At 40.1% G+C, this 20,595-nt stretch overlaps 1 protein-coding gene across 5 annotated transcripts in view; it reads right to left on the bottom strand.

Moving 5' to 3' along the window:
- The window catches only part of Kiaa0586 (KIAA0586 ortholog), a 106,035-nt gene that overhangs the window by 3,946 nt on the left and 81,494 nt on the right, over positions 1 to 20,595 (bottom strand). For 3 of the 5 annotated variants that reach the window (XM_060387621.1, XM_021642643.2, XM_060387623.1), the window contains 2 exons: positions 17,271 to 17,425; positions 13,416 to 13,524 (listed from right to left, as the gene is read on the bottom strand). The exons of the other annotated variants lie outside the window; for them this stretch is intronic. In XM_060387621.1, coding sequence (XP_060243604.1) covers positions 13,416 to 13,524; positions 17,271 to 17,425 — 264 coding nt within the window. The remainder of the gene's footprint in view (positions 1 to 13,415; positions 13,525 to 17,270; positions 17,426 to 20,595) is intronic. 5 annotated transcript variants of the gene reach the window in all.

Below are 20,595 nucleotides of genomic sequence, written 5' to 3'. Positions count from 1 at the left end.
TTAGACAGGATATTTTAAAAAAGCACCACTTGATTACTGTTAACAAAGGCTAACACAGTCACACCCAGTTACAGCTGTCACAGAGAGAAAAAACCAGAAAGAACAGAGCATCTTAATAAATCACCATTATAGCAATATAAATTTTCTGCCTATATTAAATGTAGTTTGACGCTTTAAAGTTTAACTTTAGAATTTCCAGTTGTGTCATTACACTGTGATGTCATTGTTTCAACAGCTGGATCTGGGGTCTAAAAACAAGATGACTCCTTAATCCCATGGGTCTGCAGTGTGCCATTAGGCCTGGCATGCACTTAAGCTGGAGACGCCAAAGCCAGACACTTCCAGAGACACAATTTAATATACTTTTAAAACATTCAGAATACCTAAATTTTTGCTTTAAAACACTGAAAATTCCTATTTTCCACTTTCTGCTGCTGAATTTATAAGGAATGCAAAAACTAAGAGCAATATATGTAAAGTAAATCAATACTTATTTTTAAAAATGTTGAGACAGGGTTTCTCTATTATATAGCTGTGGCTGTGCTGGAACCCACTCTGCAGACCAGGCTGGCCTTGAACTCACAGAGATCTACCTGCCTCTGCTTCCCAAGTGCTGGGATTAAGGGTGTGCACCATCACATCTAGCTCAATACAGAATTTTTAATGCTCATTTATATAAGTGTGTATATATATTACACGTATTTTAGAAACATAAGTAAAAAGTATCCTACAAGCCTTCTGAGGTTAGAGAATCCATTTCATCAACAGGTTGTAGATTATGAGTCTAAACCCTAAAGCCTAATAAGCCATTATTGGATCTTTTACCTGCAAGCTAGGAGGACCTTCAAGCAAAGCACTGCTTTAAAAACAGCCCAGAGAAAGAGAGGAGCCTTGTTTGGGGCAGTTCCAGAGAAGACCACAGCATCACAAATGCCTCATCCTGACGTGTGTACTTAGCTCAAGACACGTGCATGAATTATGGAGGTCTACAAGACAACTATGCAGTGGGAAGACTTCATTGTCTCCATTTGAGCTTTTTCTACATGTCAATAAACACTAGTTTCTTATAGACTGTGAAATTAAAAATAAAGTTTAAAAGAATTGACTGTAATCTTTAATCCAGGTCCATAAAATGTCCTAATTTAACCCAGGGGAATGAACACCATAAAATATGAAAATTATTTCACCTATAGGTAGAGTTTGGGAAAAAGATAGGCAGTCATAGCTTTCTGTGTCCTAAAAGGGTCTGTGACTGCTTAATTAAAAGATACTTATATTCTCTGAACAGTTCATGTAACCAGTCTTGACCATACTCACCCCCAAATCCTCCCAAACCTCTCCCACCTCCCTAGGCCCCAACTTCAGAGTTTTCTTTTTTCATTTCATTTTATTCCTTTAAGCTATTCACTTAAAGGATACTCGAGCCTTGCAAGTAAAACCCATCCTCTGCTTCTCCCAGCAGTAGTGGCAAAAGGTCAGGGATGCCCCTCCTGTCAGTTCTGGATGTCACGTGACTATCACTTCTCAAACTGTACTGCAATTAGTTCTTTACGTGTCCATCATTGCTCAAGAGTACAGGCAGGAGCTGGCAGTCTTTTGTCTTCCTAGTGTCCTAGTGGCTAGCAGAGAGGGTTCATGAACTTGTTGAGGGTTTTGAAAGAGTCTCTCTACACAGCCCTGTCTGTCCTGGGACTCAATGCGTAGATCAGGCTGGCCTTGCACGCACAGAAATCCGCCTGCCTCTGCCTCCCGTGTGCTGGGACCACTACACCCAGCTCAACTAGCCTCTGCAGTTCTGTTAAACATATGTTCCCAGGGACAGCCTCATTTGCCTCTGTTTGCCACAACGTTCTAGTGTGATCCTGGGCACACACCAGATCCTGAAATCAAGTAGACCAAATGAACTGTTTCTTCCTAGAGCCTATGGCTTTTCTGCTAACAGCTTGCTTGCATTTGCCCTCCAGGTCTTGTTTTTAAAACTAGCAGCTATTCCTAGCAATGCAATTGCTTCCCAGCTGTCTGAAAATGCTATAGCATTTCAGTGATGTTTTATTAGGCTCTGGAAGCATTTTTCCTGTCCCCCTTGGTCTCATCTGCTCTTGCTTCAATTCCTTGTGTAAGCAGCTGCTAACCTTTCCTGCTGCATTAAATTATCCTCACATACTTAATCCAGCCTGTAGATTTTGCAACATCCTATCAGAGCTGGAGAACAAATGCTAAATGTTTTGATGAAGAAGCTGACTGGTTATATGACACTCAGTATCATGGGTAATGTTTTATTTGCCTTCCCTTTCCATAATCACTAAGAACATTTTATCTTTCACGTTTAAAGGGTTATTTTAAAACGTTATAATATCTTATTTTTGTTCCTTTGGTTGTGCGCTGCTTGATGGCTGAGCTATCTCTAACCTTCAGTATCTTATTCTGAAGTATGTTTCAGACATATAAGGCCCACTAGAGTTTATTAAAGCTTCTGTTTTTCAAATGAATTGACAAATGCTTATCTTAAGATTTATAATTTAAGATAAAAAGCAAAGTAGCTTATATAGGAAAAACGAATGCACACGCACCTGTGAAAACAACACCAGCTCCTTTTCTCTAACACAGTAACAGTTAATGTGAAAGGCTTGTTTCTTCTTATGCCAGTTTCCAGCTGCTTCGCTTTGTTTAAAACTGACTTCAAAGCTTAAACACTATCCTGTCCCAACAAATAGCCGTCCCCAGATAGAATGATCCCGAGTACTGCCCTCAGTGCTCTGCACAACACACCTGCAGCTTTTTAAATTCACTATTCTACAAACTTTCCAAAGGGATGAAGTTTTCTTTTCCTGTCTCCTAATGTACTTTTTAGAGCACTGAAGTTCTTAATCCTGGTGAGTCTGCACACACTTTAGAAAAGTTAAAAATGGGCACCAGTGTTTCTACTGTGCTTGTTATAAGAGAGAAAACACTAGGTAAGAAACTGAGAAAAAAAAAAAAAAACAACCCTCAGAGCTCCAAGTTCAAGACTTTTAAAGTACACACAGGCAAGACACAAACTGGGCTCATTCTGTGTCCTACCTATGGCGCTTAGTGAAGCCATGTTAAAACAAAGTTCTGCTTTTTTTCTCCCAGTAAAAAAATCAGTTAAACATAGAAATAATCACAATTCCCATTCACACACACACAAAAAAAGCTCAGGTCAAATGCACTCATTCCCATAGTTCCTCTCATAAAACCTGGTCAACAGACACCTGATCTAGTAACCTAATAAAAGACGGAAGTCAAACAGATGACTCTAATGACTGTCAACAGAAAGAGACCTTGCCTCACAGATTCTTATCTCTATAAAAAAGTCCAGAAAAGAGGAAGCAAAGAACTACGGATGAAACTGCAGTTAAATGGAAAATTAAACCTTTTTATTTATTTTTTATTTTTAATGAAGGAAACTCATGAGCTGTTTCATAGGTTATAACTCACATTCTGTAATTCACCTAAGGACTTAGTCATTACAAGAAGAAATTTAGACTCTCCCCTGCCCTAGGCTAGGAAGTGAACATCTTGCTGAACTGCTTTATAAAGGCACACAGAAGTGTCCTGGGATGGACCATTTGTTCATACTCAGTTTCTCCTAAGCACACCTTATTTCCGTTCTTTAGTTTTCTGTTATAAATGACGACTCACAGTCTTGTAGTTTTGAAGTATTAATTAAAGATAAGGTAAGGTAGGGGGTGCAGATACATAGAGCTTGGTAGTGCCAGTCTTGCCGACCACACATTCCCAACATTACATGATCTCACACACACACGCAAGCATACACACACACACACACACACACACACACACACACACAAGCATACACACTTTAAAATAAAAATAGAAGGTGGAGAGATGACTCCGTGTTAAAAGCACTTTATCTCTTGCAACCCATGTGCTTACATGGTGGTTTACAACTGTCCACAACTCCAATTCCAGGGAATTTAATGTCTCCTGGTCATCAAGCAGGCACATGTACACACACATATACAGGCAAAACAGCCACGTGAGAATTTAAAAATCTACCATGCAGTATCATCAAACAAAACTATCTACAGGATGCTTACCTATCCAACAAGGATATATGGGTGAAGCCTCTCAAAACATTAAATTTTCTAGCCACAAAACATGCAATTTGAAATGAATGTCCAGAATGTAAAACAAATAAGGAGACAATTAAAATTAAAAACACTCAGGATAGATTCAATTTTTTTTTACAACTTTGAGTTCACTGAAAAGAAAAACTAAGAGGATTATGAGGGTATTTAAAAATTCATTAAAAATAGGTTAGTGTTTTTAAACAAGTAATCTTCTTTGTTGGCTCTGTGTAAGTAGGTACATCAACTCTAATAGCACTTTCAGAAACAGCATCTGGTAGCATAAAAGCATTTATCCAACTGCCAAAAAGTTGCCGGTTAATTCAGGAAATTGACAACTCACTCATCTACTCTAAGGACAGACCATGGTTTGCTTCAATAATGTACATTTAATTATTAAAACTCATTAAAAAGCAGTTAAGTGAGCGAATGCATTACTCCGTAGTGTTATGACATGGACTGCCTGCCTTTTAGGGGCAAGAATGTCTAGAGGGACATTCCATCATTAAAGTCTGGTTGAGGACTGAGAGACCATGTTTTAGCAGACAGCTTTATCTACAGTGTACTTCCTGTTGGTTCAAGAGCCTGTGAGCTAGCTACTAAAACAAATTCCCTCCAGACAATGTTTTATACAAGCATGCCATAATGGTTTTAAAATGAAAAGAATCTGTAAAAGCTACAACAGGTTTGCCTGTGAAAGAAGCCATTCACACTCTATGATTTTGTTTACATAAGTGCAAAAAAAAAAAAAAAGTACTCGAAGTCAGAATGGTGGATGGTGGTGGCATCCTTACGGGTGGAGGGTATGAAGGAGAGAGAAGGCAAGGCCCCGGGGACCACAAGCCACGCTCTCCAGCTGAACACTCGCTACGCAAGTGTGGTCCGCTAAGGCTGGTTCTCAGAGCAGGAGTAAGCTCACATGTTATGTGCGCTTTTCTACACACACATTATTCATGCATAAAAAATAGTAATTGGGAAAAATGAATAGGTTAGTTTCAGCCATTAAAAGGAAGTCTATTTTAGTTTGACCTGTTTCTTAATGAGTCATAACACTGTTATTGCCAAGCTGAATACAAACATGAGCTCCTTGAAACTCTAACACACCATGCATGAACCTTTTCAGAAGCAAAAAATTAATTTTTGTTTTTGCTATATACTGAATCTTACATAGCTTACTATCCATGACACTTTGACAATTGGGTACCTGAACCAGAAGTGAAAAAAAAAAAGTAAATAAAAACAATTTCAACTAATCTTGAAAGTATTTCTGAACTCTTAATACATTCTGTACACATACTCTTCACTTTTTTTGTGCAGAGCGGTTACTTGGGGAATATAACTAACTGTTACTCAACACTAATTCCTGGGATTTCACTCCACAATACCACACCAGGTCACACAGTGCAGGAAAAGTCTCGATTGCAGTAAGCGACATCTGGCCCCTACAAAGGCTGAACTCAAAGTGAGTAACACTTACAAAGCAAGTTGAAGCTAAAGCTTAGCTATCTACAGACAGAAAATCTGTTGTTTGAGGTGAAGGCCCTTCCTAAATATGGAAATTCCTCACAAATCATGGCTCGTGATTATCACTAAAGATCCACAGCATCATCTGTGCCGTCTTAATGATGGTTTCTACCACACTAACCACTCCTAACTAAACTTGAGAACAGAAATTAGATCAGACAGTGATCACTTTTCCTCCCTAGGGCTGGACCTGGTAACTTTCAGAAGAGTTAAAGAGCGAAAAACGAACTTTCACACACAGGAAGCCACCAGAAAGTAAGAACAACAACATTCCGTGTTCTAAAACAGGGGCTTGAAAGACGCACCAGTATAGTAAGTTCCAGGCGTGGGGAAGGAGGTGAGCTTCTGCGCACTGCAGATGACACCAGCGGGAATGAGAGCTGTCCGGGTTCTACATCACCATTACTCTGATAACAGTCCAAGCTGTGAGGCACAGCTATACAGGCCCTGCCAGCAAGGCGTCACAGCACTGTGCTTTGCTACCACAGCCCTGGAGTGTCAGGATACAGAGAAGGCAGCAGTTGCTGGCTGTGAAAACAGTCTGATACAAACCAGATGGGAACTTACAAGCTGGGCAACACAAAGGAAAACAATTGGCTCATTCAACAAAGTCAGGCCACTGCCCCAGAGAATTCACAGAAGACAGTAACAGTCACCACAGTTGATACAAACAAGAAACCATGTGAATATAGTTAAAAGAATTGTTTTTCCTCAGATTAAACAAAGTTTTGATTTCTAAATTCTTACACTCATTAATTGTAGTTAGGTATAGTGTTGGCTTTTACTTTTTTGGCAAAAATAAGTTTTTCACTTGCAGAATATGTATGTATATAGATATGTATTTTGTGATACCACAGAATACACGAGGACATAGAAACTAATTTTGTGCTGCTTCCTGTAAAGTGCTATGAAGACAAACTAAAACATTTCGGGAAACTGGCACAGTTGATGATTGATTACACTGCCAGAGTAATTAGAAAATAGCTAACATAGTATTTCTAGGCCTGCCTAAGTTCTGATTGACACAAATGGCTCCCAATAGAACTTTATTTCTACCTAAAAAATTTCCTACATTCATAGGTGATAAAGTATTTTTACAACTATAGTAATAGGAAAAAAGTTCCCATGTCCGCACCTGTGGATTCTGAGCTGACAAGTATAGTCACCAGTAACAATAGGATTGTAAGGTAACTTTTGGTGGTAACAGCCACTAAGATCCTTCTGCTAGTATGATTCAACACGGTGGGTATATGTATATCACTGCTCTATTACATATGTAAAGAGCAATTGGCACTCTGTCTTAAACTGAAGAGTAATTGCAGTTCCACACAAATATCTTTTATGAAAGTACTTATTTTCTTTATTATTATTATAAAAGACTTTTCTTGTGTTTGCTTTTTGTAATTAGAAATTTGAAGTAGTTATTTTAAGTGTAGTGCTTTTCAATGCCTTTGTATGAACTCATATCCAGCCTGAACCAGGGTGTCACAGTCTACACATGCTTATGAGCCTTGAATGGTCACTTCTCTTTTAGATTTAAAAGTGTGAGAGCTGGGACTGCAGAGATGGCCCAGCACTGGCTGCACAAGCTGAGTCCCAGAACCTACATAAAAGCTGAACATGGCTATGACCCCAGAGATGGGCAGATTCTCAATGCTTGCTGGCTGGCTAGCCTAGCTAAAGTAAGGACACTAAGATCATTTTCTAGTTTCCACATAGACACTTAATACATACATTCACATGTATAAAACACACACAAAATAAGAGAACTATTGACTGAATATGATTTACTAAAAACATTACCTGCCAACAGATAGGATTATAGCAGGAAAAGCACCCTTACTAATAAACTTTCCTGGATTTAACTAGACAATGAACAAGTTGAAGAAAACTATGCTGAAGAAGCCAATGTGTACAGAAAGCACATATTTAAACATACCACACCTAACCATAACTTTATATTCACTCTGATGAAGAACAAATGTGCTGTGGAAAGTCAATGTATCCACCTAAAGTCACACAGAAAACATCCTGCTAGCACTTTCTCACCAACATCTCTAGAGCTCAGGACTAGCACAGGTTCAATTCCTACCTGTTAAAGGAACAGCTGCTTAAATTCTAAGCAGGGAAGAAAGAAGCGCTTTTGTCCACACAGTCATGCTAACTACTGCTACTACTTCCACAGTTCCTAATATCCCTTGTCTTATAAAACAGGGTATTTTTTAATTTAATGACCGCATCAGCCTAATAAAGGCTGTATCATAGTACATGTCAGAAAAGCACAGAGATAAACAGCTTTTCCAGACGCCAGCTGAGCTGTGTCCGAACCTAGGCAGCCTGGCCCCAGACTGCACGTGATGCTGCACCGCCTTTATGTCTAGAGGAGACGCGTAAGTCACCGACAACTGGAGTCCTTCAGCAGCGCTGCTCAGCAGCGTGTGTCCTCTTCTGAGTCAGAGCTGTGAGCTCCAGATGAGCTTCTGCACACCCGGACTCCGCCGCGGGCAGTGTCAGGGTGCAGCCTGGGACCTGGGTCTCAAGTAATTAGAAAAGTTCACATCCATTCAAGTTTAGAAGCACCATCTTCAGACACCAATGAGCGACACAGGAATGGTTAGCTCTGCGAGCAAAACACACACCTATTGCTTCTTGGTTCTGATGCTGAATTGAAATAATCAAGCCTCTTGCTTTCCAGCATGAGAACAGGTAGACGTGCGCTAGGAGAAAAATTTACTGCTATTCTGGCTGAAATGATCTGCTTAATTATTATTTTATTGAAATAACTTAAGTAGCTAAAACATTTAATAAATAATTATGCTGATTAGAAGAGCCCTGTCATGCGTTCATTTGTAATTATAGTTAATTTTGTTGGAGGAAGGCTGTGCTGCCTAACAGACCCTCACACTAGAGTAGATGCTCCTGCTAGTGACAACCCCGACCCTAGGTTCAGATGCCCTGAGCAGGTTCCCCCGCTCCCGGGGCTGCGTACTGCGTTAATATAAAGATGCATCAGTCTACACACAGTAACGTCGGTGACTTGGGAGGGCTCGTGAGACAGCTCAACATGGAAAGGTTCTTGCTGTCAAGTCTGCCAACCCAAGTTAGTCCCGGAACCCACACGTAAAAGGAGATAACACATCCTTGAAAACTGTCCTCCGACTTCCACCTGCATGGCTTATTTGCTTTCTAATGTAATCCTTTATGCACTGTCCACTTTCTTTTTTTATTTTTAAAATTTAATTTTATTTATATATTTACTTATTACAATTTATTCACTTTGTATGCCCCCTGCAGGCCCCTCCCTACATTGCCCACTTTCAAAGGACATAATTATGCATAGTTCTCTACTAGATGATATATACATTCTCTAGCCCTTCCTTAAATCTCCTTTGTTGTTGTTTGTTTACACAGGATTTCTCTGTGTAGCCCTGGCTGTCTTGGACTCACTTTGTAGGCCAGGCTGGCCTCGAACTCACAGGGATACATCTGCCTCTGCCTCCTAAGTGATGAGATCAAAGGTGTGCGCTACCACCTCCCGGCCTTTATATCTTTTATTATATATTTATTTATGTGTGTGTGTGTGTGTGTGTAAGTGTGTGTAAAGACAATACATTCATTTTGATGGCAAGGGACAAATTTTGGGAATTGGTTCTCCTTCCACCATGCAGGTCATGAGGAGTGAACTCAGTTGGTCAGGCTCAGTGATGGCTGGGCCGTCTTTCTGGCCCTCTTAAAGAACTGATTTAATTGTGTGTATCTGTTCCTAGATAATCTGTATATCCCCTTCTTTTAAATAGAAGGCACAGATTTTTCATACAGAAGCTGAAGTTAAAATAATTATCTGATGCTGAGGTGGTGGTGGTGCACACTTTTAATCCCAGCTCTCAGGAAACAGAGGCAGACGGATCTTTGTGAGTTCAAGGCCAGCCTGGCCTACAGAGAGAGTTCCAGGACAGCAAGGGCTACACAGAGAAACCCTGTCTCAAAACAGAACAGAACAGAACAAAACAAAACAAAACAAAACAAAAGCTGTTTTAAAACTCACTAATGTTCCAGAGAAATGTCTTTCCTAAGGATTTTCCCCCACCTGTATGCAGGTATCTTCACATAAAGTGAAACATTAAGCTGATGTGGTGTTTTGAAATGGAAAAGCCTTCATAGGCTCAAAGATTTGAATGCATAGTCATGAGGGGGTGGCACTATTCTGTGTCCTTGTTCGGGTAGGTGTGCTGTTGCTGGAGAAAGTGTGTCACTGGGGGCTTTCAGGTTCCAAATGCTCAAGCCAGGCCTAGTGTCTGTCTCCCTTACTGCCACCTGACTATCCAGTTCTAGAACTCTCAGCTACTTTTACAGCACCATGTCTGCCTGTAAGTGAACCCCCATTAAATGCAGTCATGGTGTCTCTTCACAGTAATAGAACACTGACTAAGCATAGAAGAAAAGGGTGAAAAACAGAAATAAAAATCACTTTTTGAAGAAGTTGCTTTCATGTAAAAGTGCTGACTCAGAAGTGATAGCGTCACTTGTGGGGTCAAATTCCCAGTAAATTCAGCAGCAGATGAAAAGGTTTCACCATTATTGTTATCACTGGTTTGCTTATTCCTTGTGTTTTTTTGAGACTAGGGGAGATTACCCTCTGGCCTTGGTCTACTAAATGCTAGGACTGTAGGCATTTGCCAATTGCTTGAAAAGCTCTTACTTATTATACTCCAAAGATATTACCTGTCACAATAATAAATTTTATTTCTTTTATGTTGGAAATAAAACAAGATCTTCAGCAGTGAAAGAGCCTATGTCCCGCCATGTTTTGCATCATTTTTAATGAGAGCTAGCTCATTGAAGATATTATTTCTAGTAATTTGCTTCACTTCTTTATATACACACAATAAGCTACTACGTATTTTAAAATAAAATACATGATGACTCCAGGGTAAAACAGTCATAACTAGAAACTGAGTAACCTTAGAACCATTTACTTGCCAGAAAATATGTGGTTCTGATTCCCTTGTGATATGGCAAATTGCACTGTCTTCAAGACTTCTGCGTACAAGAAATAGGACTGAATTCCTTCAAGGTCATTCAAGGTCACAAGGGTCCCAGAGATTATTTTGGCACATTGACTCTCCTATTCTTTGAAATGTTTGGAAATGTTTCAGAATTTCAGCAGAGGGAGAAAATGAACCAAGTGCACACATTTTATGGGAGAAAGTCCTGACTATATGTGCCAAGGCAAGGATGTTCATTTAAGAACACTCTGTACAGAGATACATATCAATTATGCAGAGACTTTGTATCTATGCAAGTGCCTCATTTATAGCTTACTGGACTTTTATTTGTCTTAGTCAAAGCTAAAATAAGGCCTACTTGTCTATCTCTTTTCTCTCTTTTTTTTGTATTTGTTTTTGTTGTTGTTATTGTTGTTGTTTGTTTTTTTTCCAAGACAGGGTCCAAATATGTAGCTCTGAATATCCTCAAACTCTCTATGTAGACCAGGCTGGCCTCGAACTCACCGAGATCCACTTACCTCTACCTCCCAAGTGCTGGGATTAAAGGCACGGGCCACTACACCCAGCTATCTTTTCTTATTAATGTAAAACTGGATGCAAAATCACTAAGCTAGCCTTAAGTAACTTTATAAGTAAAATAGGGCTGAGCAGAGTTGTACACTGCTTTAATCCCAGCACTCAGGATGTGGAGGCAGGTGGATTTCTGTGAGTTCAAGGGAAGCTATTGAGAGAGCTCAAGGCCAGTCATCACTACACAGTGAAATCCTATCAAAACAAAAATTTCCTGTTAGCTAAGACCTCAGTTTCTCTCATTTTTCATAATGATTTTTACTGACTTACTAAATGTCAGCTAGCCATCACCGAATAACATTGCTGTAAGTCAACAAAACATCATTCCTGCTTCCCTCTGTTAACACACGTTTCACTTCAAAACATCACATTATCAGAGATACAGTATCAAAATCCTACCAAAGAAACCCTAAGTGCAGAAGAAAATGATTGCTTATTATAGATCTCTCAAGAAAACAAAATTCATTTTTAATTTTAAGATATTTAAGACATTAAAAAAATCCTAAACTTACTGAATTATATTGACCACGAATGGTTACAATACTCAGTCAGTCTACAATCTTAGGAATGTTTATTTGCTCGTATCTATATATTGTCATGATTAATCTTAAAGTCATCATTAGAAGAGTTTAATAGGCAACATTTTTGTTGTTGTGTTTTGAGACGTGGTCTTGCTATATAGCTTAGACTATTCTAAATTTATTTAACGCAGGCTGGCCTTGAATTTATGAACTACCAAAATAGGAGGCCACTTTTCATTAAATTCTAAAATGTAATTTAATACCAATGTGTTATGTTAAAAAGATACTGAATGGGACTAAAGAGATAGCTCAGCAGTTAGGAGCACTTGCTGTTCTTCCAGAGGACCTGGGTTTGATTCCTAGCACCAATGATGCAACTCACAATAGTTTGTAACTTCAAGTCCAGGAGATCAACACCCTCTTCTGGCCTCAAGGGCCACAAGGCACAAAACTGATACAGAGACACACATGTAGGAAAAGCATTCATAACATTAAAAGTCAAGACATAAATATATATACATTCTGTGGTGATCTGATTTAGAATGGCCCCCACAGGCTCATGTATTTGAAATGCTTGATCCCCAATTAGTAGAACTATTTGGGAAGGATGAGGAGGTGTGGCCTTACAGGAGGTGTGTCACTGGGCTGGGCTCTGAGGTTTCAAATACCATGTCAGCCCAGTGTCTCACTGTCTGTGACCAGGAGGAAGCTCCCAGTCACTTCTCCAGCAGCGTGCCTGCCTGCTGCCACGCTCTGCCATGACAACAACGGACTAAGCCTCTGAAGCTGTAAGCAAACCTCCAATTACGTGCTTTCTTTTTAAGTTGGGATCATGGTGTCTCTTCACAGCACTACAACAGTTACTGAGACATTATCATTTATAAAAATTATAACCTAGCCCCTGTGTAAGGGAGAAAATATGTTGTCTGAGTCTGGGTTACTCCACTTAATACAATAAGTTCCAGTTCTGCCCACTTTCCTGCAAATGTCATGAGTTACTTTTCTTTAGTGTATGGGGGAGGGGGAGTAAGGGTTCTGCTGTGCACTTGTACAGAACGCCAGAAATGGACAATGTCAGAGCAGCTTCCTTAATCCCTTCTCTGTCTTATTTCTGAGGCTGGTTTGTCTAGGATGACTTGCTAATGAGTCCCCACGATGCTCTTGCCTCTGCTACTCAATGCTGGAGCTACCAGTCCTCACTGACAATCTAGCTGTAATGTGGGGTGGTGCAGGGGGTGTCAAAACTCAAGTCCTCACTCATGCAACAAGCACTCTGCCTCCATATCCTTAAAGCTGGATAGGACTCCATAGTGCATAAGCACCACCTTTTCAATCATTTATCTGCTAATGGACACATAAGCTGATTCCAGTTGTGAACACTGAGCAGTAAACACGGATGTATAACTATCTCCATGATGTGCTGACTTAAGAGTCCTCTGAGTAGAAGGCCATGGATGGTAAGGCTCATCTCCATACAGGAAGTTCTTTCTTCCTTTAAATGTACTAAATGAGGGAAAACAAATGAAATAACTCCTGGAGACAAGAATGAAATTCACACAAAAATATTTTCATTATAAATTTGTTCATAATCAGAAATCAAGTTTGATCTGATAAATATAATCAAATATTAAATAAACATAATTATTTGAATAAACTATCACTATGTCACAAGAATAGCTTACCTTGATGTTGTGAAAGTGAACTGTCAGATTTATTTCTTATACAGGTTAGATGTCTCTGTACTGGCTTGTATTCAACTTGTTTACTGTCTTTATCTTGCTTTTGTTGGTACTAAAGAATTTAAGAAATGAAGCCATAACATTATTTTTAAGTTAAAAACTTGTCAAGTTAAATTGATTATGTTATGTAAACATTTAATAATTTGGTTTTCTGTCACTTGAGCACGCACATTTCATGAGGTGAGCGTGTGAAGAAGCACGCACCTCCTGTAAGCATCACCGCTGAGGTAATGCAGAGATGCTGGGACTAATGACACGTGACTGCAGAGTGGCAGAAGCAGGTGACAGTGAGGTCAACAAAGGCATTCATTATATCCTCTCCCTCTATTCAAAGCCAACAACTGAAATGCTTTACAGATTTAACTGCATATTCCAACTTTTTTTTCCTCCTCCTTCTTTTATAAACAGGCCTCAAACATGATCCTTTGACTTGGCTTCATGAACACTAGGATTACAAGTGTTCACCCCTGTATTTGACTAGAATTTTATTACACTGAATCACTGAATGCAAATTTTTGTGGGAAAAGGGCTCTAGTTTTTACTCAACATAAGTTCTGTACCAAAAAAAAAAAAAAAAAAGTCATCCCCCCCTCTCACAGTTGTGGCAGTTGAGAGGGCTGGCTGTGGGTGATGAGGGCAGGTGAGTTGGCCTTGTCCCTCACCTGTTGTAGCACTCAGGCCCTGCAGAGCACCTGGGCAGCAGAGGAGAGCTGGCCTTGGTGGAAGGGGCATGGGTGAGCCGGCTGGGAGGGTGAAAGCGCTGGAGAACTGGTCCTGCTACTTGTTGGTGTGAGGTAGCAGGGGTGCAGGGGTGATGGCTCCTCACCACCACTGAGGATGTGAGAGCGGGAGAGCTGGCCAGCCCCTCACAGGCTGCAGCACTTGGGAGAGTGGGCCCTGCACCCTGACTGGGCGCGCAGTGGAGCTGGCTCTGGAGGGGAGGGTGCAGGAGAACTGACCTTGCCCCCTGCTGAGGAGGCTTTGGGTGGCCTAACTGGTGAGCAGTGCTGGAGAGCTCGCCCTGGCAGTGTGAAAAAAGGGAGAGGCTGGTGGCTGACTAGCTCAGCTACCACCCAGGCCCAGATCCAGGGCTCTAGGTTGGCCAACCCCAAAATCTATATTATCTGCAAACAGTTGGGATGCATGAAAGGGCCAGTCCTGCTGGTCCAAAGCTTGGGATCTCCATGATACAGGGCAACAACTGGATAACCAGGTGGAGACCTGGTTGCAAGGGAATAGGGTGGATATGACAAGACAGGAAGAGAAGCAGAACTGGGGTGCATGACAAATGAGTAAATAAATTACTGTGTATTTCAGGAGTTCCTATACTCATAATGCCCTGGGGTTAGTGGTATTCTAGAGCACAGAACCTAACATACTCTCTCCAGTTGATGAACATTGTGTTGTTTCCAATTTGGGGCTAATACAACTACAAATTTCCTATGGACACGCCTCTATAAAATGTATAGGTCATGTGTTAGCTGTATGCCTGTACCATTCCATATCCCCGGCCAGCAACGTACCTGGGATCAGCTGTCCCACATCCTTGTCAACAAATGCATGACAGCCTTGGGGTCTTTCGCTTTCTAATGAGTGTATAGAGGTAGCCTGTTTTTTGTTTTGTTTTGTTTTGTTTTTAAAAGATTTACTTATTCTCCTTGTGGAGTTCCTGTCCTCTCCAGGTCTTACTATTTCCCACTTCATGAGATTCCCTGCACTCTGCCCAAAGGTTGGCCATAAGTCTCAGCAGCTGCTTTGATAGTCTGCAGGGCAGAGCCTTTCATAGGTTCTCTGTGTCAGGCTCCTGACTTGTTCCCTCTTTTCGCCTTCTTCTGATGTCCATCCTCTTTGCCTTTCTGGATAGGGATTGAGCATTTTAGCAAGAGTCCTCCCTCTTGATTAGTTTCTTTAGGTGTACAGATTTTAGTAGGTTTATCCTATATTTCTATATGAGTGAGTATATACCGTGTGTGTCTTTCTGCTTCTGGGATAGCTCACTCAGGATTCTCTTTTCCAGTTCCCACCATCTACCTGCAAATTTCATGATATAAACCTAGGACCCCTGCACAGATGTAGCCTATGGCAGTTCAGTGTCCTAGTGGGTTCCATAGTAATGGGAACAGGGACTGTTTCTGACATGAACTGATTGGCCTGCTCTTTGATCACCTCCCCCTGAGAGGGGAGCAGCCTTACCAGGCCACAGTGGAAGACAATGCAGCCACTCCTGATGAGACCTAATAGACTAGGATCAGAAGGAAGGAAAAGAAGTCCTCCCCTCTCAGTGGACTTGGGGAGGGGCATGCATGCAGAGGGTAAAGGAAGGGAGGGATTGAGACGGGAGAAGGGAGGGAACCACAGGGGGGATACAAAGTGAATAAAGTGTAATTAATAAAGAATTAAAAAAAGATATACTTATTTATTATTTATAGTGTTCTGCCTGCATGTGCGCCTGTGCACCAGAAGAGGGCACCATATCTCACTATAGATGGTTGTGAGCCACCATGTGGTTGCTGGGAATTGAACTCAGGACCTTTGGAAGAGTAGCCAGTGTTCTTAACCTCTAAGCCATCTCTCTAGCCTGCTTATTGTGTTTTAACCTGCATTTCCTAATGTTTAATATCATTTTACATGCTAATTTAGCTTCCATATGTCATTTTTAGATGAAGTATATGTCCAAATTATTTTGTTTTAAATTGAGCTGCATTTATTACTTAATTCTTTGATTCATTTTTATGCTCTGTTCTCCCACTCGGCTTCTTGGTTTTTTTCATCCTGTTAATATTGTGTTTGGGAGTGAGGAAGTTCTTATTTTGGAGGGGAATACAAGTTCTTATTTTTGATAAAAGCTAATTATTTAATTCTTTTTCATGAACAGTGTGCTTTTGTGATGGCATTCAGAAAGTTCTTGCCTTTTAGTCACAAAATATTTTGTTTAATACATACACTATTAGCATATTTATTAACTTTTCCTGATTTTTACTTGAACACAGATTAGCAATAACAATATATACTGTTGTATTCCATAAGCAATTTTTATTATATATTTTAAATATTCTTCCTTGATATCATGTAACGTTGTAAAATACCATGCAATGAATATTTATTGAATAAATTAATTCACAATAAGAAATGAATTGCTAATCATGAATATGAAACTATGAGCATTTATTTAGATTAAAATCTTACAGAACAATCATCCTAATTTTTTAATATACAAGGTTTCATGGTCCATTGGTTTCACTCAGTATAAAATTATGCTTTCATGGAACCTATTCTATACATTTTAAAGCTATAAACAGCAAATACTTAATAGGCACAAATTACTGAGCTGGCTTTTATGTAGTCACAAAGATATAAATTACGATAGTGACTTAACTAGGTGTCAGACATTTTATACACAGTTTTTATTTAAACATTTGTAACTTACTTTGTGTGGGGGCAGTCAGTGTTCATGTGCAAAGGGCACTCATGGAGCTGGTTTTAAGAGTGTTCTAGAAGATGCCAGGTGTCGAGGCAAACCTTGAATCCTTTAATCCCAGCAGTAAGTATGCAGAGTTTGCAGCCACCCTGGTCTTGAGGACAGCCAAGACTGCACAGTAAGACCCTGTCTCTGTCACTCCCACCCCCCTAAAAATGTTCTAGGGATTTAACTTAGGTCTGTTTTTGTTTGGTTTGAGACACGGTCTCTCTACCTAGCCCTAAGTGTCCTGGAACTTGTTGTATAGACCAGGCTGGCCTTGAACTCACAGAGTTACAATTCTCGTTTTAAGTAAAGTATAAATGTGCTTGTTTTGGTACCTGAGAAAAATCTTCAGCTGCTTCTGGTAAATTAAGGTCACTGCCTTTTGTTGTTGTATGTGTTGTGGGAAGAATAAGGTTAGAATCAGGCTGCAACTCCAACTCCCTTAAGCTCATTGGACCATAACTGGCACAAGAATCTTCATAAATATTACCTATATCAAACATGTAAAAGAAAGTTAACTTGTCAGAGTTATCTTAGAAAAACAACAAGCAACAGACTACAGTCCCCAGTATTCCTAAGCAGTTACACATGCACAGCAGTGAGCCTCAACCCAAGACCCGGTATTACACTTGCGTTTACTGTAAAGCCAAATCTCATAGAGAAAGCAAAAACCAGCTATGTTCAAACAAATCCGTGGAATAATATTCCACGTAAGATCCAATCAACATCATCCATGCAGTCCACCCCTTCTCCGTAAAACTTACAATATTCCTGAATCCCTTTTCTATCACTAAAAAGTCACACTTAATATGATACTTTCTATTTAAAATGTGTTCTTCTACAGACTGGGGACTAACAGGAGGAGAGGGGAGTGGCAAAGGGGAGAGAGAGGGTATGTTAGTTTCCTTTCCTGTTGCTGTGATAAAATACCCTGAAAAATAAAACAACTTATGAAAGAGGTTTATTTGTCTCACAATGCCAGGTTACATTCAGTCACCCTGGGGGAGTCAAGGTGGCAGCCTGAGTCACATCACGCCCTAGTCACATCGCACACGCAGCCAAAAGTAGAGACCCATGAGCTAATGCATGACACCACTGCTCAGCTTGCTTACACAATACACTCTTACACAATCCAGGATTCCCTGTCTAGACACTGGTGTCACCCACCATGGGGGCCTTCCCACTATTCCAGATAATCTGCCACAGCCATGCCCATAGGCCAAGCTAATCCCAATAATCCCTCACCGAGACTGCCTCCTCAGATAATTCCTCATTGTGTCAAGCTGACAAAACTACCACATGCAGGATGAGAGGACATGGCCAAAGCACATTATACAGTGTTATAAAAATGTTCTTGTTAAACAGTATTATGTTCAACAAATACATGTCAATGGAAAAAGTCATCCTAAGTAATGTACAAATCCTGGTTAGAAAATGCTGGTGTCAAGCTGGGCACAGTGGCACACACCTATAGCCCCAGCACTCAGGTAAGCAGAGACAGGCAGATCTCTGTGAGTTCGAGGCCAGCCCTGGTCTACAAAGTGAGTCCAGGACAGCCAAGGCTACACAGATAAACCCTGTTTCGAAAAAGCCAAAAGAAAGAAAATACCAGCGTCAATTAGCTGTTCTGCAGTATTTTTCTTCAAATTATCACACTCCTTTTTTTCCTAATCTAAATGTCACCTCAATCAAGAGTAGCAGAAACATCTATGTATCTGACATCACTGTACACTTGTGTTGTTCTTTATGCTCTGAGCACTTTCACACACATTACCCATTCAAAGAGTTACCTCAAAGTGTAGAATAGGCAAAGACTTAAAGCTGGCAGCTTCTAACTCCTGGCTTTACATTTCATGTTCTTCCTAAAATATTTTAAATACATGCACATGTGTGTTCACATGTTCATGTTTGCAAGGTTCACATGTATGTGTGGGTGCATATACACGGGCACTTGATTGCTGTGTTGGGTTGGACAGGTACAGCTCCCACAGACTCGTGTTTGAACACTTAGCCCATAGAAAGTGTGACCTTGGTAGAGAAGGGTGTCACCGTGGGGGCGCAGCTTTGAGGTCTCCTATGCTCCAGCTACCCCCAGAGTGGCACACAGTCCCCCCCCTTCTGCTGCTGTGGATCAAGACATAGAGCTCCTTCCCCAGCACCACATCTGCCTGCGTGCCACCATGCTTCCCACCATAAGGAGAATGGACTAAACCTCTGAACTCTAAGTCAGCCCCAATTTAATGTTTTCCTTTATAAGAAGAGTTGCCACAGTCATGCTGTCTCTTTACAGCAATAAAACTCTAAGCAGGACAATGTGCAGAGGCCACAGAAACACTTCAAGTCCCCATCTTTGGCAGTACAGTCAATCTCCTTTAAGATTCTCTTTGGCCTGAAGTTCAAGAATTATGCTACTTTGGCTGGCCAGCAAGCCTGAAGGAATCCTTCTCTTGCCCAACACTGAGATTAAAAGTGTTCACCACCACCAAAAAAAAAAAAATAAAAAAAAAGACTTCTTTTTTTTTTAAACTTTATGTGTATGTGCAGGTGCCTCAGAGGCAGGAGGACTGTATCAAATCCTATGGAGCAGGAGTTACAGATGCTTGAGCCACCACACGGTGCTAGAAACCGAGCACCCAGGTCTGCTGTGAGAACAGCGAGTGGTTTAAACTTCTAGGCCGTCTCTCCTGCCCACACCTGGCATTGTATGTGGGTTCAATCTCAGGTTTTCGTGCTCTCAAGGCAAGCACTTTACGGAGACAGCCAGCTCCTTCCACAAATATTTCTAAGAAAACTGTTTTTTCTCATTAATGGTTATCTTTTAAATATAACATAATTTCATTTAATCAATATGAAAGGCTTAAAAAGCTATTCATGAACTAAATTGTTTAAAATGAAATATTTTAATGACACCATAGGCATTTTCCTTTTAAAGGCAATCACCTTCATTGGAATTGCACGGCTGACAATTTCCTAGACATAACAAATAATCACTCTCTGATTGGTGTTTTATGTTAATTCAAGTTTTATGTTAAATCAGGTTTTTAATGTGCTTTTCACAAAGTAAAATACATCCATTGAGCTTTCATTTTACCTCTGTGGTAGTTAATATGTGCAAAGCAATTTATCAAAATAACTACCTGGTTGATTCTCCAGTGCATCATAAGATTAATTAAAGTAATGGCAATCACATACAAGATGTAGAGTAAAGAATGTTCTGGTGTCATACTTGCTTCTGGACATTATGCTACTACCTTTTCTAGTCCTATGTCACTTTCCCAATAATTTTTTTATAACTCTCTAACAAATAAATTGAGAATTAGCATATCTAATGTTGAAAGAAAAATATTAAGTTTTTTTTTTTTCTGATGATATGGTAAACACCCAAACTCTAAAGGATTCTAGTCTCTAAAAGTAAAACTAAAAGTATTGGTGTTCCTAAAATAACTATTGGAATTAACAACAGTTTTTGGTGTCATGACTGGACATTAATATAAATATGCAAAGCTGTTAGCTTTTCTCTTCATTACAGCAATAAGCACAAATAATAGAAAAACTTTACTGTCATGATCAAAACTGTAAAATAAGCAAAATTATTAGACATAGAATCTCTATGAGGACAATTATGAAATTGTTCTGAAGGTGAAAAATTCCACCCAAGGC

This window comes from Meriones unguiculatus, chromosome 7 (genome assembly GCF_030254825.1).
Source record: "Meriones unguiculatus strain TT.TT164.6M chromosome 7, Bangor_MerUng_6.1, whole genome shotgun sequence".
Taxonomy (NCBI): Eukaryota; Metazoa; Chordata; class Mammalia; order Rodentia; family Muridae; genus Meriones; species Meriones unguiculatus.
Note: the sequence above shows the minus strand (reverse complement) of the source record. Positions and strands in the feature narration are given on the sequence as shown.